General features: G+C 45.7%; 2 protein-coding genes across 3 annotated transcripts in view; both read left to right on the plus strand.

Moving 5' to 3' along the window:
* The window catches only part of SUCO (SUN domain containing ossification factor), a 41,303-nt gene extending 32,923 nt beyond the window's left edge, over positions 1-8,380 (plus strand). For both annotated transcript variants that reach the window (XM_081193277.1, XM_081193278.1), the window contains 6 exons: positions 909-996; positions 2,189-2,293; positions 2,882-3,036; positions 4,938-5,029; positions 6,279-6,334; positions 6,556-8,380. In XM_081193277.1, the coding sequence (XP_081049403.1) occupies positions 909-996; positions 2,189-2,293; positions 2,882-3,036; positions 4,938-5,029; positions 6,279-6,334; positions 6,556-7,002 (943 nt within the window). In that variant the 3' untranslated portion in view covers positions 7,003-8,380. The remainder of the gene's footprint in view (positions 1-908; positions 997-2,188; positions 2,294-2,881; positions 3,037-4,937; positions 5,030-6,278; positions 6,335-6,555) is intronic.
* Positions 8,381-15,622: 7,242 nt separating this feature from the next.
* FASLG (Fas ligand) lies at positions 15,623-19,867 on the plus strand. The gene is made up of 4 exons (XM_081195473.1): positions 15,623-16,245; positions 16,410-16,455; positions 17,739-17,792; positions 18,587-19,867. The coding sequence occupies exons 1-4, from the start codon at positions 15,937-15,939 to the stop codon at positions 18,979-18,981; spliced, it is 804 nt and encodes a 267-aa protein (XP_081051599.1). The 5' UTR covers positions 15,623-15,936; the 3' UTR covers positions 18,982-19,867.
* Positions 19,868-22,099: the final 2,232 nt, after the last annotated feature.

Raw genomic sequence — 22,099 nt, forward strand, 5'->3', positions numbered from 1 at the left:
CTGTTTCCTTACTAAGACAGTTGAGGAACTTTCTGTTAGCTAAAGTACGTTCAGTGGTTTAAGAGTGATACACATCAAGTGTTCTTAGGAAAGCATGAAGGCCAGGAAGTGCAGCTTAACTTCAGTGGGCAAGATTTCTTCTGCGTGTCCCAAACGTCAAATTTTGCTTCAAGGTGCAAAGGGCCCTTGTGCACATTTAGAAAAATGATTTAAAGTAGATGCTTACGAAAGTATTCTTTTCAAGGGGTATAGAGAAAACTGTATACAGTGGTACCTTGGGTTAAGTACTTAATTCATTCTGGAGTTCCGTTCTTAACCTGGAACTGTTCTTAACCTGAGGTACTATTTCTGGGTTAGCGGAGTCTGTAACCTGAAGCGTATGTAACCTGAAGCGTATGTAACCCAAGGTACCACTGAATATCATTGTAAGTGTCAGGGTGCAGCAGCAACATAAGCAACTACCGTACTTTTCCATCTATAAGACGCCCCCCCCCCAATGTATAAGACACCTCCTATTTGGGGGGACTGAAATTTCAGAACATGGGGGGAGACGGCAAAAAGTTGTTGAGCTTCTTTGGGGGGGGGATGCCAAAAATCGCTCACCCGCACACGTCGCAAAATCCGTCTCCCGTCTGTCACCTTGCTGGCAGAAGCTGCCAATCGCCGCCCAATTGCCACAGCGTTGGCCAATCAATACCACCCATTGACGCAACAACCAATAACACACACAATAACTGCTGACAGCCGCAGCAGCAACCAATCAGATGTCCACCCTATGCACTACCCATGTATAAGATGACTCCCACTTTTTAGCATGAATTTTAAGGGGAAAAACCTAGTCTTATACACAGAAAGGTACTAATTCAAAAGGTTAACCTTTCTGTTTTTCTGTTTAACTCACTTTGTAGATATCGCAAACAAATGGAAGAAATGCAGAAGGCTTTTAATAAAACTATAATAAAACTTCAGAATACTTCACACATAGCCGAACAGCAGGTATGTCTACTGGGTGCACCCTTGTTTCTCCTGTAATAGCGCAAAAAGGGGCCTAACGTAATATTTATTATTATTAAAATGTGCAGAGCAGACTCAGGTTTCACTTTATTTGCCTCTTAAGTACTCGTGGGTCTCATTTTTCCTGGAAATAGTCCATTAGTTGAAGGTCCGCATAGTGAATTGACTATTTCCATTGGTTCCTATGGGGAATTTTCTAAACCACGGAAGTTTGCCTCCAAAATGATGAAAAAGCCAAGGACAACCCTCTGGGGCTTTACTAAAGTACGGATCACTACAGCTTCTTTTAAAAAAAAAAAAAGCCGGGCAGCGCCCGCGGGTCTCAAACCGCTGGAAGCAATTAGGGGATCTAAGCAATGCTTTGGTTGATGGAACCGCTGGGCTGAGCTGGCTCATCACTACAGCTTCTCAACCAAACTGCTAAAGGCAAACGAGGAAGTGAAAAAACGTTCTCTTGTTTTGAATCTGCAGTGTGCATAGTACTATGTCCTTACTTTCGGATAAGTGAATTTTCACATAGCGAGCCTTCAGAAAGTTGTCCCTGTGTGTATGTGCAAGTTTTAAAAAGCTGACAGTTCATGTTTTTTGTAGATGGATTCCTGTTAGTACCCTTCTGTAATTTTAAATGGTGGCTGCGGAGTAAACAGCTTTATTTGGTTTTAGTTTGTAGCTAAGGCCATTTTTTCTGTATTTCCTGTAGTTGATGCTTTCCCCTTCCACTTAGTGGACTTCTTCTGAAGCAGAATATTCAGAACTGCTGCTTAGCTCATGAAGCCAAAGACACACTTTGGGTCAAACTACATTTTCTGTCTGCAGCCTGTAGCAGCATCTTGTGAACTGGAGTGACCTGAGTGCCATAACAACAGAGAAGCTTTAAAGAACCCCACAAAGGTGGGGAATAGAGCTGAGATCTTGAACATTGTTCTCAGTGCAGAATTTTCCTATGCACCAGACATTTGGTCTGCTAAGCAAAAAATTAAGGGCAATCTAAAGACTGTGAAGAAGGAACCCCTAGTTTATTTGTTCACATGTTCTAGGCATTTCTTATTCCCTCATCTTGTTCTTTAAGGCTTGGACTTGTGTCCTCATTAGTATTTTAAACAAGGGCTGCCTTATCTTGCATGGAAAGCTAGAATGAAAGGGAAAGAATGCCTCACTTCTCTTCTTTGCCCAGGACTTGAAGCAGACAGAGGCCATCCAACTGCTGCAGGCTCAGCTGACCAACATGACACAGCTGGTCTCCAATCTGTCGCTAACTGTGACTGAGCTCAAAAGACAGGTAAAAATCTGAATGTGGAACAATGTTTTGCAAATGGAATGCTAAACCCAGAACTCCAACTGTAGATTGCTGTGTAAATAGTTCTGTATTTGAGTAAAACAGATTGCTTACAGATAAATTTGAAGTAACTTCCCCGGGGCAAAAAGAGTTTTTAAGCTCTCCTCTCCCTGGGTGCTGGGATGCTCACAGGGACTCAGGTGGCCTCCTGAGAGCGTTCCAGGCCTCCTGGAGGTGGTGTGCTGGTTCCAGAAGCCCTGGGGTGGTCACTCAGGGGTTCAGATCTAAGCGTTTGGGGAAGGCTGGTTGCCTTGAGCACCAAGACCACAAGGCTGGACCTCTCGGAGACTGTTGTAAAAACAAAGTCATGCCCAAAGGCCTTAGAATATTGAGAGAGCCCAGTATATTTCCAGATAATGAGAAATTTGTGGAGGTGGTAGGCCTTTCTCAGCAGCTGCTCTATGGATCTCATACTTTTGTTGATAGAAATGTGCTAGCACTTCATCCAGGCCAGCACATCATGCCTGCTTCAGCCGCTCAGCTACATGCATGTATTTCACATTTAACCCTTTAAAACCTGTCCTTGTTTAGGTCTCTGATCGCCACAGCTATCTTGTGATTTCCTTGATCCTCTGTGCCATCCTGGGTTTGATGCTCTTTCTTCAGCGTTGCAAAAATAAATCAGAGTTAAATTATGACTACTTCTCAAAAGTTCCCAAAAGTAATCACTATCCTAGTCCGAAAAGGTAACGTGTTTCCACTTTACTTTTGACTTTTTAATTCTAAGGAAGAACATGGATATAAGAGTGTTATTTGACACTGTCAGTCTTCTTGGTGGTGTCTGCTGCCAGACAGCTTTGGAAACTTTTCCCCTAGGGAAGCCAGACTGGCTCCCTCCTTGTGGTCCTTCCATCAGCAGGTGAAGGACCACCTTGTTCCAACAGGCTGCTGGGAACTGGCTGCTTTTCAGGAAAGGGCTGGGGCCATGCTGCTTTATTGTAATTATTTTTATGGTTTTAATAGATTTTGTGTCGCTGTTCGTTTATATAGCTTTAATTCTATCAATGTTTGATTGTTTTTAATGTCCCCCCTACCTTTCTATTTTCTTTTGGTTTTCATAGACCACAAGGATACACACAATGTCTGCTTTCAATGCCCAGAGCCCTTTCTATAAGTCAGTTACATTTGGTGTGAGACCCTGTTGTCATAGACACTGTGAGGTTGAGGAGAAAGAAGGGGGGTAATGACCTTTCATTCCAATCATCTGTTTTCTCAGCATTTGTTACCATAAGCTGTGTCTGTCCTGCGAGGGTAGAAGGGTCCTCACACCATAGTTTTGAGACGGATGCAGTTGCCTCTTGGGCTTCTGCCACTTATTCTGTTTTCGCTCGTGTGATTTTATATACGGATGGGAGACTTGGGCTCCAGGACTTATGTGTGCACACTGGTTAAGGGTGACCTTGAAAAGAGAGTGGCGGAGAGGGTGCCTAATTCTTGCTTCCCTGTGTCCTGGAAGATCATCTCCTGCAGGGATGACCGGACATTCTCTCTGCAAGGGGCAGCCACCACGGCAGCCTTTCAGGACAATATTTCCTTGGAGGAAATTTGCAAGGTGGCTCCTTGGCCTCCCAGCATACTTTGCAAAATACGACAACGTTATCTTCTGCAGACACTGCAGATGGATACAGCAAAGGGTCTAAGTGCCTTGATTCTGGTAGGCCCATCCAGGAAAGGCACTGCTTTATATATCCCAAAGTTTCTGGAATTTTCTCCTGGAGCCACATGAGAAAAGGGGCCTTTCTTACTGCCAGTTCACATTCTTTGTACTTTGGTGGACCACAGTCCTCTTCGCAGGCCTTCGCCTCACTATTCGCCTGGGGTGGTAGTTGTGGACTGTCAGCTTGACTCCTGCCTGTCTCCTGCGAGCAGGAAGGCATGGAAGGTTTTCTTCATGTTTGGCACCAGTTGCACCTTTTAAAAAAATGTTTTTATTACCCAGAGGTTCCTGGAAGGCTGTCCTTAGTCTGGGGTGGCTCCTCCCTTCGGATGGGACAGGCAAAATTCCTGACCACCACCCCTCTAGGGAGACAGGCTTTGCCATGCAGGGGCAGCGGGCGGGATGCACTGGTTAGAATGACATTTGGATCTTTTGTTTTTTACACTTTTTTATGATTGTTATTTGGTTCATTTACCTCCAAGAGGATCCTCCTGATTGAACCCTCCCTCTGGGAGTCGGCCAATAAGAACTTATGGCAAGAAAATTTCCTTTCACAGATAATGCCTGTGAAAATGCCATCCGTGGTGTGATTTGCATATTATGTCCAGCGAAGATTATTTGGAAAGGCATGCTTGATAGATATTCCAGATTCAATGGCTAGCTTACCATAAAGCTACAAATATGTTGGTGGCTATTTAATCCACATCAGTTTCCCCCAGTACTGATGCTTCATGGAACCTGTGCTCTTGGTAGCTTTTAAGCTCTTTAAGCTCTTTCAACTTGAAGTTGAAAGGACAGAGTTCTGGGAATTCTCCGGGTTGGAAGTCTTGAAGTTGGGTTTAGGACAAGGAACTCCTAAGGAATGACAGAAAGAAATGAAATAATTATTTCCCATCTGGATCTGAAGTTGCTGTGTATTTTCATCCACAGATGTGTTTCTTCCTATGATGATATGAGTTTGAAAAGAAGAACTTCCTTCCCACTCACCAGGTCTCAGTCTTTTCAGCTGAATAGTAAGGAAGGTAGGAAGGTCACAGGTTCAACTACCTGTCTCTGGGTGTATTGTAAAATCTGTACAGTGTCAAATACAGAACAATATCTGTTTTGTAATGGAGAAAGATCTCATGTTGGTTTAATTTAGAAGCAACTTGGTAAAAGTATGGGCAGTTAAAGCCCTCCCTCCACTAGATTTCATTATTTATACCCGACCCATTTGACTGGGTTTCCTCAGCCACTCCGGGCAGTTTCCAACACATATAAAAGCATAATAAAACGTCAAACATTAAAAACCTCCTGATACAGGGCTGCCTTCAGATGTCTTCTCAAAGTTGTAAAGTTCTTTATCTCCTTGACATCTGAAGGGGGGCGGGGTGTTCCACCAGGAGGGCACCACCACCGAGAAGGCTCTGTCTATTGGTACATATATCCTCCCCCCACTGCTTTTGCAATTCCAAATTGCACAACCTAATGCTATGAGTTCTCTCTAATTCAAATGAGTTCTCTCATCCACCAAAGCTGATTTAAATTCAGATTGCCCAAGAAAAAGCAGGTAGCAGGAGTTTTCCCTCTGAGATGGAGGAAGACCCCTCTGCCAGGGCTGGGAAGGCCGGTTTTGACTTCTGTATCTGGAAAATAGGAGGAGCTTATTTTCTTGGTCTGTTGATTTCCTCTCAGAGCCCTTTGCTTGACCTTCAAAAATATTTTGACTCTATTCAACCTTGTATTAATAAAGGGAGAATAACAGTTAGAATCATAGAATAGAATCATAGAGTTGGAAGAAACCACAAGGGCCATCGAGTCCAACCCCCTGCCAAGCAGGAAACACCATCAGAGCACTCCTGACATATGGTTGTCAAGCCTCTGCTTAAAGACCTCCAAAGTAGGAGACTCCACCACACTCCTTGGCAGCAAATTCCACTGTCAAACAGCTCTTACTGTCAGGAAGTTCTTCCTAATGTTTAGGTGGAATCTTCTTTCTTGTAGTTTGGATCCATTGCTCCGTGTCCGCTTCTCTGGAGCAGCAGAAAACAACCTTTCTCCCTCCTCTATGTGACATCCTTTTATATATTTGAACATGGCTATCATATCACCCCTTAACCTCCTCTTCTCCAGGCTAAACATGCCCAGCTCCCTTAGCCGTTCCTCATAAGGCATCGTTTCCAGGCCTTTGACCATTTTGGTTGCCCTCCTCTGGACACATTCCAGTTTGTCAGTTCTGTGTGAAGCTGGTGGTGTGCTTATATAGTCTTATTTTTGTCCCTTATCTTTTAGTGGATCCAGAGGACTTGTACATTGTAGAACCACTGAAGTTTTCCCCAGAAAAAAAGGTACATTGTAGAAAGGCATTTGTTCTAAACTCACTGTGTGTGCGTGTGTGCATGTCTGCATTTAAAGTGAATCATGCTTTTTAAAGAAATGGCTAGAGTGTGCTTCCGCTGCTGCTACATTGCACATAAAAGAATTTGCAGAAAGTATTGGAAGTGGACCTGGAAAATCCTGCCTCTGAACTGAGGGCCTTTACTTACCAATTCTGTTTTTCTTTTTTTAGAAGAAACGTTGTAAATATAAAAGTGAAAAAATCGAAACTGTCAGGCCAGTAGCAGAACCAGTGCAGCAGGTAGCTAATGGCGAAATAAAAAGCAAGAAGCCCTTTACCAATCAGAGAGACTTCTCTAATATTGGCGATGTGTATCACTCTTCATACAAAGGTCCCCCGTCGGAAGGGAGCTCAGAAACCTCATCACAGTCTGAGGAGTCCTACTTCTGTGGCATTTCGGCGTGTGCAGGTTTGTGTAATGGACAAATCCAAAAGACAAAAACTGAGAAGAGGGCTCTCAAACGAAGGCGGTCTAAAGCCCCAGAGCAGGAGAAGCTCCTAAAAACATTAATACAGACTAAGACGGGATCCTTGCCAAGTCTGCACGATATCATCAAAGGAAACAAGGATTTAACCGTGGGAACACTCGGTGTCACAGCTGTTTCTGGGCACCTTTAAAACTAATTGAACTCTTCCTAATGGGAGCTTTTTGTACGACAAATCTTGTAGTATTTGGGTTGACAGGGAAGGGGGGGTTGGCTAATTGGGAAACATTTAGAAGGTACCTTGGTTCTTTTGCAAATAGATAGGACTGTGGCAGCAACCACCCTTAGTTAATAAGCCTCCGCTTTTTCAAGGCTGATTTTCTATGTGGATGACTTTGGGATGGGTGGAGATGGCAGGGTGGGGACTCATTTTATACAGTGTTTTTCACAATTGCTGACGGTGAGGTCTTGAAACTCATTTTGGGTGGAGCAGAGTTAAAGCATAAATGTTTCCCATATTGCTGTTCCCCTGTTTCTAGCACCTTCCCATATTTATGTGCCTTTTTGTCTATTTATAATACCACTGGAAGGGAGAACTATTTTATTTGTACCTTCAAATTTTATGGAAATACAACACTACAGTGCTAGGGAAGAAGATGCTGGCTTCCAGTGAGGTTAAGTAATGTGACTGGGATACTGTGGAAATGCCGCCGGGTGGACTTTCTCTTTGAGATCCACTTTGCAAACTCACTTGTGGCTGATACATCTTTGATGGTACAGTATCCCTGCTTGGATGTATTACTCAAAACATGTTTTGTAGCCCAACTGACTTGATTAACAGAGATAATTAACATTATGACCTTTAGTTGTCTTCCTGTGCTAATAAATTGGGAGGAAAGAACCATTTATGCCAGTTTTGGATAAAACTGCCAATCAGTAGAAATGCACCAGTGAGTTTGTCAAGCTTCACGTTCTATTTTCTGTTTCAAAAAGTGTGTTTATAAAGTTTGCTTTTTGTATTGAATGACCTTATGTTCTTTGTGTGTGTGCCAGTATGCGTTTGTACTTTCTCTTGTGAGGTTTTTGTTTTTTTTAAAAAATTGCATATCTGGAATGTGAGTACATGAGAGTGAATGTGATAGAAGGTCCATTTTGAGAGTTTAGAGGTTGTTGTAGAAGTTAACTTATTAAGCACTTTTAGTAGATCCTCCTTTGTTTTCTTTTCTTGAAAGAGCTAACGTCTTTTCCCAAATATCATTCGTAATGTGACTTATTTAAAGCCTGTTTTGAAAATTCCATGTTTGAGTACTTTTTTACAGTGATGAACTTAAGTATGCACAGCTAGCCAGTCAAAGAAGCGGACCTGGGTTTGGGTTTGTTTGTTTGTTTGTTTGTTTAATAACAAGGATTAAGAAGTGGGTCCAAACCAGAATGGCAATCATAACGGAGATACTGTTTGCGTGAAGAATACAAAATTGAGGCACTAGAACTTGTAATAAGTGACTACGGATTTGTAGTGCCAGTAGAAACTGTGAATTTCCAAATAAATCTGAACACTTGTCTTTAAAATACATTATGTATTTTTCTTTTCACAAATTATTCTGCAGTTGAGCTTCTTCATTGGGTAATCTTGGTTTCAGCCAGCAGTTTCTGCCATTCTGTTGATGAGACCTTGCGATGCCCTGTCTCCCCATCCAGGCACCACCAAGCAGCATTCTAAGAGCTTTGGGGTGGGGAGGGCTCTGATCAGGGTGGCTGACCTTTTGGGGCCAAGGGCTACATGGACCCTGTTCAGTCCTCCACAGCCACAACGGCAACTTGGCTCTGGGGGAAGGGAACTTGCTTGTGGTCAGTTTTATTTTATTTTTCTAAAGGATGAATTACACGCCACGTTTGTTTGTGTGTCAAACCTTTTGGCATCACAAGATAGATAGATAGATAGATAGATAGATAGATAGATAGATAAAGGTAAAGGTACCCCTGCCCGTATGGGCCAGTCTTGCCAGACTCTAGGGTTGTGCGCTCATCTCACTCTATAGGCCGGGAGCCAGCGCTGTCCGCAGACACTTCCGGGTCACGTGGCCAGCGTGACAAGCTGCATCTGGCAATCCAGCGCAGCACACGGAATGCCGTTTACCTTCCCGCTGGTAAGCGGTCCCTATTTATCTACTTGCACCCGAAGGTGCTTTCGAACTGCTAGGTTGGCAGGCGCTGGGACCGAACGACGGGAGCGCACCCCGCCGCGTGGATTCGAACCGCCGACCTTTCGATCAGCAAGTCCTAGGCATTGAGGCTTTAGCCCACAGCGCCACCCGCGTCCCAGAGATAGATAGATAGATAGATATAAACATACTTTTTTTAGACTGATGGAACAATTTAAAAACAAAATAAAGGAATGGCAAATGAGGGAGATAGTTAGGGCCCAAGGGCAAGAGGATCCCAGAGGGCTTGGAAAGAATAGGCAATCCATGCAGAACCATGGCTTACTAAGTCAGGAAGAAGCATCAGGGGCTCACACTTGTCCGGGCTCACCGTTTGCACCAGCTCTCCTCATATCATAGTTGCTTTAAATCAAAGTTTCCTACTGTGTCCAAACCAGGAAATTCTGGCTATGATACTGAATTCCATCCAAACCATTACATCAAACTAGGATCAAATTCTGGGCATGATCATTGCATCCATTTTAGCCTGAAGAAACAGCACACTAAGGAAGCCTTAGATGTAACTGACTTGAAACATAGAATCATAGAGTTGGAAGAGACCACAAGGGCCATCGAGTCCAACCCCCTGCCAAGCAGGAAACACCAGTGAGACTTGTCTCGCAATAAGGGAGTGAAGGTCAGTTAGTAGGGCAAGATCAGGTCCACAGGACTTTGGACAAGTCCTAGGAAAGGCAGGTGGTGGTCATACCTAATTATGCAAACCACTAAACCTGGAAGTAGTGAAAATGCTCTGCTTAGAATCACAGACACTACGAGCTGGCAGAAATTTTAAGATTAAAATTACTGGATTTAAGCCATGCATAATTTTTTTAGCTAGTAACATGTAGGAAAATAAACTTCAACAGCTGGTGAAGCTTCATATCCCAGGTTCCTTTTTAAACCTCTGCTTCTGATTCCCAAATCGGAGTCCTTTCCCTTGGAGGCACATTCATGCTGACCTGCATCTAAGTATCTGCCTTGTTTCTTCCAGGAATGGAATACAATATTGATTTGACTCCTAGAGTATCAGCAAGTTTTATCTACACATCCTCTGGATATTTTGTGACGGTCCAAATATATGAACCTTTTGAAGCCCTAATTTATGATCATCAAGGACTGGGGTGAACCAGTTTTTAACTTTGTCCTGGTGGAATCAGATGCTGCTGATGTTACCCTCTTTCCCTAGCTCCCAATTCTAACGCTGGAGATTTGTGAGAAATACCTTAGTGGTACTAAGAGTCGACCCCCAGTATCTGCAGTTAAAGAATTTCAGATAGCAGGACTGGAAGGTTGTCTGTGTCTTATCTAGGGGAGAGCCCCTGCCTGTCGAGGTGGACTCTCCACCTGAGGCCTGGCAATCTAGGGTAGTTTTCCTTTGTTGCTCTTAAGAGACTCCAACTGCAGGAGGCTTCTCTGCCAAGCTGCTCCAAATGACTGGGTTCTGCTTCACTGCTCAGTGTGATAGTCCAATGCTGTGTGTCTCATCGCAAGGGGATTAGAACCCAAAGCACTCCTTTATCAGCAGTTCTAAGTGCCGCCTCCATATAGAAAGTGGGGATGACTCATGTCCCTCCCACAGGGTCCAGTGGGAGGAAGGTTCACAAGCTTCAGTCTCACGGGGGAATTGTTTTCATAGGCTGCCAAGTTCTAGCTGTATCCCCAAAGGGCAAACCAAGGGTTAAGTCAGAGTCTCTCCTGCCCCAAGGTATATAATGGAGACCCAGTTGATGAAGGCCTCTGATCCATGGTTTTCCTTGTTCCCAAGAAAGATAGAGGTGCAAAGCACATTTAAATCTCTGGCACCTAAAGAATTCTAAACAAATTTGAGCTCTTTTAAGTACCTTGTGTGCTGGGCTCTTTATCTGAGAAAAGGTTATCACCAAAGTGTGTGATTGTAATAGCCCAGCGCAGAGAGCAAATCTCTGCCTGTAGCTACTAACTAATCCGAAGTTTGTGGAGAAGGCTTGTCTGGATGTAGAGGTAACACTGAATATACTTCCATGGCGGGGGCGGGGAGGGGCGGCGGTGATATTTTGTTTAAGGCTGCTATTGCTGCTGAGAAAAGTTCCACATTTGGTTTCACACCATATTCTTTCTTCTTGACACAGGCTGTTAGCTATCAGCAGGGTCAAATCTAACAACTTGATCACACAGAAGACTTGATCCCCACTTTGGGATGGTCTTGGGCATTGGGGTGCAGCCTTCGATAGAGTCTAAGATCTCTCATGAACTTTTACTTCCGCTTTTGCTTGCCGCGGCAATGGGAACCATCCAGCCCTGGCGAATATCTGGCGTTTTCTCCCCTTATGGCTTTGATCTTTGGGCTTCCACTAAAAGGGGGCTGCATTTTAAGATGCATTTTAAGCTCTATTCTAACATATTTTAATCAACTGGGATTTTTTTGTTTTTAAAAAATGTTTTGACTGTATTTATATTCAGTGTTAGCCACCCTGAGCCCGGTCTTGGCCATGGAGGGCGGGGTATAAATAAAAATTTATTATTTTTTATTACTGCTTGGCCTGCTGTTGGGCAAAGCTGGCAAAACAGTGTCCAAGTGTCCAACCGGCCTGGGTGTCTGTACGGGTTTGGAGGCAGCAGACACTGGAGCATCTTCTGGGCTTGACTGACAGCCCAAAGCCTGCGCCCCAAGGGGGAAAAGCAGCAGCCATGGCACCCAGAGGGTTACTAGCCCTGTGAACTGGTCTCTGTGCCCTTCTGCCTGGAGGGAGAGGGGAGACACTGATAAACAGGAAGACAGACAGGTGTGCCGCAGAGGATTGTGGGGACAGGAAGGGGCGAGGAACAGTCAGCTTGCAGGGGAGGAAAAGGAGAGACCAGAGTATGTGCCAACCAAAATGTTGGCAGAAGGCTTCTACTAGCTCGTTTTCATTAAAGCTTTAAAGACACAGTATATCTGATGTGTGTGATAGTTCTATATGAAAATTCTAGTAGTAAATGAAAGGTACTTGAAGGCAGAATGCTATGGAATAACTTTAGATGAATGGTCAAATTGTTCCACTTCTCATGGAACTCCTGAAGCACACAGACCCAGCCACAAAGTGCCGTAGGCAGAAGAAACTCAGTCTTTCCAGATGGCAATCAGCCTTGCTCAGCTTGGTGTGTTTGGCATGTCACTGGTGGGCGTAACTTGCCTTTGTGGAAGGCATATGCCTCACTCATTGGGTTTGAGACAGACCATGTTTTCGAGAGAGGTGGTTTGAAAGGGATTGCCGCTCATCCCACAGTTGCCTCTGCAAAAATAACATTTGCATGCTCTGCTATCATCCTTGATCAGAGATGGCAGATAATCGTGGTTGCCTTTCTCTGTCCGCTTCCATCGACAAGTGCATGCCTGACTCTAGTCCTAGTCAATATGTAGAGTGAGAAGGGGGGAAAAATTATTTTTATATACCCTACAAACCTTGTAATGATCCTGCACTCGCTGCACCATTCTGGCTGGATGGATAAAGGATGGTAATCCATGCACCAGATTTTGATGGGGATCTCTGCTTGTATAGCACCATGATTATGCTGTCATAAACTCAGCATTGGGGCATCTTCTCTAACTCAAGGACCAAAAACAGCAAACTGCACTGGCAGAGTGTTAGGCGTCAGCAGGGCATCACTGAGCCACTATACATTCCCTCGGAGCTCACTCCAGCAATGGCGTAACATTGTTTGATTATATTTTTAAAAGAAGCCCATGGAGAGCCAAAGCAACACGGCCTCCCATCTATTTCTGCTTTGCCTGCACAGCCACAAGGGAGGACAGAGTCCGGCATAAGCCACTGTTAGAGCAGGGAACAGGCCCAGGCCACCTTGTCCCCCCCTGATCTCTGAGCCTGCAAAGATGTTCTGCTAATGCAGAAGTGGGGAACTTTATTCAGCATTCCTTTCTGAGAAACCTTCCAAGACCACACATCAGTGGTGGTTGGGGCCAACAGCTCCTTTCAGTTCTTCTTATTCATTCATTCATTCATTTATTACATTTGTATACCACCCAATACCTGCAGGTCTCAGGGTGGTTTACGAAGGTCCACTGCATTACTGCCTTATAGAAACATATCATTTGGCTGTCAGCACTCTTCTCCAGCCCAAGGCCTGGCCCAGCCCAGCCTCAAAGCAGCCCATGGGTTCCTGCTATTCACAGAGCCCTGGCAGGAAACCTATAGCAAGAGAGACTCTCCAGCAGCATGTAAACCACAGGCAGGAAACATGCATGTGGTGACACGAGTCTCCTCCGTAGAGAAGGTAGAGCCTGCAAGTGGGGGAGGGACTTGGTGGTGGGAAACCAAGTCAAAATAGCCAACATCTTCTCAGAGCTCTGAATGCCTATCCTGCCATCCTACCAGCTCCTATTTTAAGAATTGCCCTTTTGCTGATGCTGTTCAATAAAAGTTTGGGCAGCCCCCGCCGTCCTCCTTGGTCCTCATCTTGTGTTCAAGGTGGCAACCACCCCCAGGAAGAGGGTCTTAGGGCTCCTTCCATAGAGTTTGGGCTCCCATGCATCTCAGCTATTGCCCTTCCACCTGAGTTCCAGCATGGGCAGAATAGCTGGATGCTCACATCTCACGAGCTTTCCTGGTTGCTCATGGCATACTAAGCTATGCAGCAAGAAGAGTAGCAAATTAAGTCCTGCTGGCACAATAAGCAACAGGCACAAGAGATTTTATTTTGTAGCTACTTTTTAATTTATGGGTTGCTTTTTTGCTAAAAGACTTCAAGTGGCTAACAAGCACTGGATTATTGGGGGGGGTGCAGGTAGCCTCCTTGCAGAGGGCTCAGCTGAGTCCTCCTGAGGCATCTAGAGTCAGGCCCGGAGCTCGTGGGGCACTTAGTCCACTCCCCAGTCCTCCTGGCTCTGGCACCACCCTGTGTGTGTGTGCTGCTGGGACAGGGTGTCCTTTGAGCCAGGAGACCACATCCAGGGTTCAAAGCTAGGACCTGTAGCTGCATGAATCTGTGCTGTGCTGCCAGACTAGAGCTCAGATTACCACCCCGCTTGGTCCTGAGAGGTGGCTGGCAGCCTGTGCTCTGGATGATTTCTGATGCCCTGCTTTTCCTGCCCACTCCTCTTGTTGCTGTATAGTGAGAGACCTGCTCTATGGAATGTGGCCTGGTCCTGCCTGCTCCCTTCCGTGCCTCCGATGTGATGGTTGCTGGCCAGCCTTTGCTCACTCAAGCACCTCTCTCCAGTTTGCTATCTCAGCATGCTGACTTATTTTTCCATCTCCGCCAAGCTAAGCAGTTGGCTCCTTATCTCTCTCGCCCTGACCTAGCCACTGTGATCCACGCGACGGTCATCTCCAGACTGGATTATTGTAACTCGCTCTATGTGGGGCTGCCCTTGAGACTGACCCAGAAACTCCAGCGGGTGCAGAATGCCGCGGCGAGACTCCTTACGGGGTCTTCGCTGTGAGATCACATTCATCCGGTATATACCAGCTGCACTGTCTCCCAGTGGAGTACAGGATCAGGTTTAAGGTGCTGGTTTTAACCTTTAAAGCCCTATACGGCCTAGGACCCTCGTACCTACGGGACCGCCTCTCCTGGTATGCCCCACAGAGAAACTTACGGTCTTTAAATAAAAACATCTTGAAGGTCCCAGGCCACAGAGAAGTTAGGCTGGCTTCAACTAGAGCCAGGGCTTACTCGGCTGTGGCTCCGATCTGGTGGAACGCTCTGTCACAAGAGACCAGGGCCCTGCGGGACTTGACATCCTTCCGCAGGGCCTGCAAGACAGAGCTGTTCCACCAGGCCTTTGGCCAGGGCACAGCCTGACTCCCTCCCTCGGCAATCTTCGCGGAGCTCTGGCCCAATGGTTGCCAGTGGCCTGAATTAATTAATTTTATGATGAATGATTTTAGAGTGTTGTTTATGCTATACTTTTATACTGTTTTATTGTTGTTAGCCGCCCTGAGCCCGGCTTTGGCTGGGGAGGGCGGGATATAAATAAAATTTATTATTATTATTATTATTATTATTATTATTATTATTATTATTATTATTATTATTATTATTATTATTGTTTTTCTGACATCTTTGTTGCTAGGAGTGCAGAGGATCCCAACAAGAGTGTGCTGGCGTTACACTAAGATAAGCAGCTGTCAATGTCTGCAGCAGCAAATGATATCTCTGCCCATGTATTGGGCACTTCAGCAAAAATTTCAAAAGCATTTAGGCTCTCACTAGAGCAAATAAGAAAACAGCTGGATAGGACAAAAGTTGTTGCCTCTCCCATGAATCATCATGCAATACAAAAGTCAGGGGGGTGTTCCCTTATCAACTTCTGGGAGACATCAAAGAGACGAGAAAGGCCTAGATGTGGTTTGGTTTGTAATAAGAGTGAGTAGAAGCAAACAAATTGCAAGAGGAAGCTCATTTCATATTTGCACTTTGGAGGTCAGAAGTAAATAAAGAGGAGGAGAACCCAGAAGGAGCAAAGAGGAAGGGAAGGATTGCAGTCTGGGCTTCCAAAATAAATAAATCAGGCTGTCAGGAAAGCAGCCAGTACTAGGCTAGGAGGAAAATGCAGGCAGCAGAAGTCTGAAGAAACATTCAAGTTTTAAGGTGGGAAACCGAAAACAAAGGTCTACCAAGTAAGAGACAGAATTTGAACAAAAAATGAATAGGAAGCAAAACTGTATTTTGCTTTTTGCTCAAAAGGTCCAGGTTTACAGTGTCTTTGAATGCATATCATGTTTGGGTACCTTTTGCATGAGAACTGCTTCTGCTCCCTGCTCTGCTCTGTGCAGGCAGCGTCAGGTATCTTGCATCTAAGCAGTGGGTGGAAGCTCTCTGAGGTTTTCTGGTGTCAGCCCAAGAGGCTTTCCAGCGGTGGGCGCAGGTGACGTCTGGGGACACAGCACAGGAAGAGAGCCCTTCTCTGACACAGCATCTGAGCAAGTGAGGAGGACTCCAGAGACATGGCTCTCCCGGCCTTGCAGCAGAGCCAGCACTGCATTTATCCCCAGGTCTTCTGGACAAGCAGCAGTGGAGTTTCCAGCTCTGAGTGTGCCCCTTCAGGACTGCGTCCCATCAGGTTTGCGCCCCACCAGGACATTCGCCCTGCTCTGCCTGTGCCAGAGACCAAAAGGAAAAAGCAGAAGAAAAAAGATGGCACACGCCTGTGTTTCCTGGTGGTTTCTCTGCTGACCCTTCTGGCCCTCACTGGGGTTGGGCTTGCAATGTTTCAGATCTTCCATCTGCAGCAGGAACTAGATGCTCTGAGAGAGGTAAATGGAGGCACAGAAATACCAGAGGAGACCTGCGAGTGGCACACACCACTTGGGGGAAGGGCACCCAGGGTTGGCAGCTCCTGAAGATGGGGCCCTCCACGGAAAGGGGCACAGGGTGATTTTTATTCCCAAGTGTGAACGTCTGCCTTTTACCTCCACAGCTTTCCTGCTCCGGGCAGGTGCCTCAATCTCCTCAGATGCTCAAAGGTGAGAAGTCCTTGTCCAGGGATGGCTGGGGGGGGGCAGAGGGGGGAGAGCAGAGCCAAATGGGTGGTTGTGCCTGGGCTGCCCTGTCTGCATTTGCAGTTTCTTTCATCTGGAATCACAATTGCCTATTTCTAGAGCTTATTGTTCTTGCCACTGACTTAAAGAAACTTGGGCCACTTTGGATATCTTGGCTCATTACCTGAACAGTGAAATGTTGAATGAAATGGCTGCATTGAAGTCCCAGTCCATGCTAGTTGCAGATGGACTTCTCTCTTTCTGTTATTTCTGTATCCTCAGAGCTTTTGCTGCTTTGGGGATTTCTGGACAGGTCTGTTTTATCTGCATCAGGCAGATGATACCGAGAGTGATTATAGCACACTTGAGAGCCATTTCTCTTACTGTCTGGCATATAATATTTTGATACAGAACTGTTTGTTGCTGTTCACAAGCTTTTAAACAGAAATGTATTGATTTCAAAATGGTTTCATCAGAAAAATATGTGGTCTGCTGGTGGTGCTGGGGGCCATCGGCCTGTGTTTGAAGTCCAGGTCTTGTGTGGGAGGGGGAGAGCATTCAGCTCTAGGGAGATGGGGACTTCTTCTTCCAACCAGCTAAGGCCTGCAGGTGGGTGCATTTAAAGGCACTGCAAGAAAGCCCTCGGGGATCCACAGTGGATTTGGAGATGTGCCATTGTCCCAAACCAATCTGAAAACCAGAGAGCTGAGACGTTTGAGAAAAACATTGGGCATGATCAATGGAAAATGTTGCTTCTGTGCTGACGCTGCCTGTAAGGATCTCAGGGTATTTGCTGGGAAACAAATTAGTCCTGGGTTGGGGGAGCAGCCAGAAGGTAGAATAAGATATTTGAAAAGCAGTCTGAGCTGTCTCATGGGAGGGGACTCAGGAATAAGTTCAGCCATAGGTGGCTGTGTGGGAAACAGCATCCAGTCCATAAACTGGTCTGCTGAGGGAAATGAAATGTTAAGGCGCTCATACCTCACCTGAAGGGCTGCCCCCCCTAAAGCACAATTGCCTCTGAAAGAGGCAAGTTTAGCACTTGCGATCCCATTGATTTCAGTGCCAAAGGCCTGGGGGGTAAAGCCTACTATGGCACACAGTGGCATAATTCTCATTGAAATGGATGTGACCAAAATGTGCTTAACTTTGGCTGGATCACACCTCTCAATTTCTTCAGAGCTGACCTCATTGCTTCCGCTTTCCATTTCTTCTCTCTGTTGGAAAGGTATAATGCGTTACTTGCCTTATTCTCTATTGCAATGTAGGATTTCTGAATGGAACAGCGGAAAAGGAAGTCAAGAGGAGAGCACACTTGACAGGTGGGCAGCAAAACGCATAGCAAATAATCCTGCAAACAGCGAGGGCAAAAAAGAGCTGTAGCTGAGGAAACTAATGAACTGGCTGAATTGTACTTGGGAAACTGGTTTTCATAACCAAATCAGATACTTTGCTGTCTCTCAAAACTAATGGGAACAGGTCAAGGAAAGTGCCTGACTTAACCCTCTCTGCCCCCTCTCCCCCTGAATTTTTCTCCCATCTTGGACTGGGCAAAATGTCTGGAAAAGGGACTACAGGGGGAGAAGTGGAAGACTGGGAGATGCTTCAGCATTTCTCTTTGCACCAAATCACACATTTCTCTCCCACTGCTTTTGAGATGTTTGGAAGAGATAAGATTCTCTGGCTCTGGGCTGATGTCCTCATCCAGATGAGAGCACTCGGCCCTCAAGCTACATATCCTGTACTCTTATGAGCTGCACAGAAGGACAAGTTTTACCAAGCATGACGTTGGTCATTCTTTAACTGGGGTGGGTAGTTGCAATCTTCCATTTGCTGCTCTCTTGCTGCCGTCGCCTGTTTGTAGCATTGGAAGAGAGCCGGCCCAGCCATGAGGCAGGTGGCAGAAGCACAAGAGGCAACACCCTGCCTGCCCCATCGCTTCCGGTGTGTGGCGTTGCCTTGAGCAGAGAGGATGAGCAGCAATGGTTCAGTGCTCTTCAGATTAGACATAAAGGTCATTTTGCTGTGTTCAAAAATATTAGGAAACCTTGCAATATAGTGGGGTCTGAGAAACTGCTTGTTGTCTTATTTTCACCATGACATTCCATGTTTCTAGGCAAAGCAAACCAGCGATCGCTCCCACTGGAATGGGAGAGTACCTATGGACATGCCTTCATTTCTGGTGTTCAGTATGAAAACAGGGGTTTGGTGATTGATGAAGCTGGCCTCTACTTTGTGTACTCCAAAGTGTTCTTCCGGGGTGGGGCCTGCACCTCCCAACCTCTTGATCATGTGGTTTTCAAAAGAAACCCATCTTATCCTGATATCCAGGTGCTGATGGAGGACCGAAAGATGAGCTATTGTGTGGCCAGGCACATGTGGGGCAGAAGCAGCTATTTGGGTGCTTTGTTCAACCTTTCCAGGCAGGACAGCCTGTATGTGAGTGTCTCAGAAGTCACACTGGTGAATCCTGAGGAGTCAAAAACCTTCTTTGGCTTATATATGCTTTAGGGGTGGGTGGAAGATTAGCATTCATCATACAGGCTATGTGAAAATTCTGAGCAACATGAAAATGATCTGGGACAGCTGATGGACTGCAAACGTTGCTTCTCTAGAAAGCCCATCAGACTCCATGACTTCACTTTTTACACTGAGAAGTTCAAAAAAGGCCTGAAGTGGATCTCCACAGATTTAAACTGAGGGTCGACTTTTCCTGCTGGATTCCTTCAGAGACAAACAGCCTTGAACCACACATGACTTGCCAAAGAGTGCCGGGAAATCCTCCATTTGGGGAAAAGCAGGGATTTTGCGGCATAAAAACTTGTCCCTATTGACCAAATGTAACAGCCAAATTTGGATCCACATTTGAAGAGATGTTCTTTGGTTGTGTGGCAGCTGAGGTGTGAAGGGAGCAGAAATGTGTGACCGCCTAGCTGCTAGTGTGGTTCCATCCAGCGTTTATGTCCTGTGCTGCAGCTTCCCAGTGAAGGCCTATTGGGTTGCTGTCATTAATCAGTCACACTTTTAAAACTCCCCCAGTGCCAGAAATGTAAGCTACTCTTTTTCAGCCTACCTCTTTGGCTCTAGAGGTAGCCAACTCTCAACGAAAAAACAAAACCCACTTTCCCACTTCTCTCTGTGCTTGGAAGCAGGCGAAGAGGCAGCTCCTTGAGCCCCACAAAGCACTGTGGGTCACTGGCACCATCCTCAGCACCCCTGATTCCCAGCACCGCCTGAGCAGTTCCGACAGTCTTGTGAATGTGATGTAAGATGAAGCACTTTCAGATGAGCGTGGTCATGAAACTTCAAATGAAACTAATTGCTATGCATTTTCCTCAACTCTGGGAAAATTTAGAATGATTTTTGTTTGGAGAGAAATTAAAGAAGTTAAAATATTCTGGCAGGTGAATACTCTCAATGTTTTGGGATCTCTTCAGTCTGGAGGGGGGCATTATTCACAACCCAGAAAGTAACATGGAGATGAATATGTGGGGAACTTGGGGTAGTTTGAGACTATCACTGTTTTTGGCTGGGATTCAGTCACATACTGGCAAATTCAGGTTGCACAGCTATAGTTGATTAGGAGCTCTTGCACAACAACCCTGCTTCCTCAAAATATTTTAAATTATGGCGCACATTAAGCAGAGTGACAAGCAAATGTAGTGGAATGTGTGGAATAACAATTGTTTTGATGCAATGTCATCTAGCCTCCCCACAAACAAATTGGACTGAATGCTCATTTAATAGCCAACTGTGTCTATTCTGAGCTGGGAAAGGGAGCGGAGGGCTGTGTCTCTGCAAGGCCTGGCTCATGAATGGAAAACTGTGGACACCACCCAGGCGAGGGCCGAGGGCTTCACTGTGCAGGAACTAGCCTTTTGCTTGCTTCTGGGAATTGCATTTCTTTGAACAACAGCAGAGAGATGCCAGTTTCTGACCTCAGTCTGCAAGAATCGGCTCACTCTTGGTTTAGTTTCTCAGTAAGCTTCGTTTCTCAGGAAATGGGGACTTTGGTCAGGAGACCTTTCCTTCTGTTGCAGAATTTTCCGTCTGCTAAAAAGTGCACAACAATGCTGTACATACAGTGGTACCTTGGGTTACAGACGCTTCAGGTTACATACGCTACAGGTTACAGACTCCGCTAACTCAGAAATATTACCTCGGGTTAAGAACTTTGCTTCAGGATGAGAACAGAAATCATGCAGCAGCGGCACGGCGGCAGCGGGAGGCCCCATTAGCTAAAGTGGTGCTTTGGGTTAAGAACAGTTTTGGGTTAAGAACGGACCTCCGAAACGAATTAAGTTCTTAACCCGAGGTACCACTGTATTTGCATCTCATCGTCTGGTCTAGGTGGATTGGAAGCATTAATAAGAAAGAAATGCCCACTTGAAAGCCCTGGCTGGGACTTACTTATTCTAGAGCTGGTTTCAAGGAAATCTGATGGTTGGACTATAGCCTTGGACCTGGAGACTAAATGTTTCTCTTCTAAATTTGGCTTTCTTGCCCATTTATTAAAAGCAGCTCTTCTTGGAATATGTAAGCATTTTAGCCAGATTCTTCCTTGTAGACTTTGGTGCTGTGTGAGGTAAACTTTAATTATGAATCGGTCACAACAGGACAACCCTTAAGCAGGCTGTGAAATTATTGAGAGAGAAATTAACTCTCTGACTGAGCACGGCCAGCTCACTTTCTGATGCCAAGTCGGCTGTTTCAAACACCTAAGCCCAAATTTGTTAAAGTACAAACCATTACAAGTAGTATCTTTTGATGTGGCAAAAGACATGATGTAACCTGAGTGTCAATGAGGATCTGACTTGAAAGGGCTAATTTTAGTCAAAAGAGTAGTTCCGAATGCTGAGAGAGAGAGAGAGAGAGAGAGAGAGAGAGAGAGAGAGAGAACACACCACCACCACCACCACTTTGCAGCCCCTTCAAGCATCTGGGGAAGCAAAGCTGACGGCAGACTGAGCTGCACCATTTCAGTCTGCCGTGTGGGCTTCACATTTTTAACACACGACTACAAACGACTACCTCCCTCCAAGGGAAAGAGAAAGGCTGACCTCTGTGCCTGATGTGCTAGACGTTTCTTCTGCACTAGGAAAGAGTTGCTGGGGGGGGGGGGAGCCTGCAACTTTCCCCTGTGGCCTGAAGCGGCACCACATCACCTCATTCTGTTAGCCATGTCAACTAGCCCTTGAACATTTCACCTGTGGCTGCAGTCTGGGGTGAATAAAAAGAAAAATATCTGAGTGGAGCCAGATGCCAGGGGTTGCAGGTGCTTTCCCAAGGTTTGGTTTCCCTGAAATAAGGGACAGCGGAGACTGTGGTGTCTTTAGGATATACAATTTATTTATACATATCCACAAGCTGGGCCTATGATGGAGGGGCTCACAGCATTAACACCCCAGAAGGCTGTGCTTTTCCCATAGCCACAGCCCTGGATTCAGGCAGAAATCAAGCCTGTCTCTCCCTCTTAGGCTTCAGTCTGCAGCCTGCTTCTAGCTCTCGCACACAACTCTGGCGTTTTGTCCTTCTAACTACAAGCTAGTTGGGGGGCAGGGCACCTATTTGATCTCTGGCACAGAGCCACTTCCTTTGTTAGCTTAATGATATATAGTTAGAGGGTCAA

Source organism: Podarcis bocagei, assembly GCF_964188305.1.
Source record: "Podarcis bocagei genome assembly, chromosome: 5".
In the NCBI taxonomy this organism is placed as follows: domain Eukaryota; kingdom Metazoa; phylum Chordata; class Lepidosauria; order Squamata; family Lacertidae; genus Podarcis; species Podarcis bocagei.

Coding starts and splice junctions, on each gene's coding strand:
- FASLG (XM_081195473.1), top strand. CDS start 15,937: ATGGCTCTCCCGGCCTTGCAGCAGAGCCAGCACTGCATTTATCCCCAG. Junction 16,456..17,738: donor ATCTCCTCAGATGCTCAAAG/GTGAGAAGTCCT, acceptor ATTGCAATGTAG/GATTTCTGAATGGAACAGCG. Junction 17,793..18,586: donor GAGGAGAGCACACTTGACAG/GTGGGCAGCAAA, acceptor CCATGTTTCTAG/GCAAAGCAAACCAGCGATCG.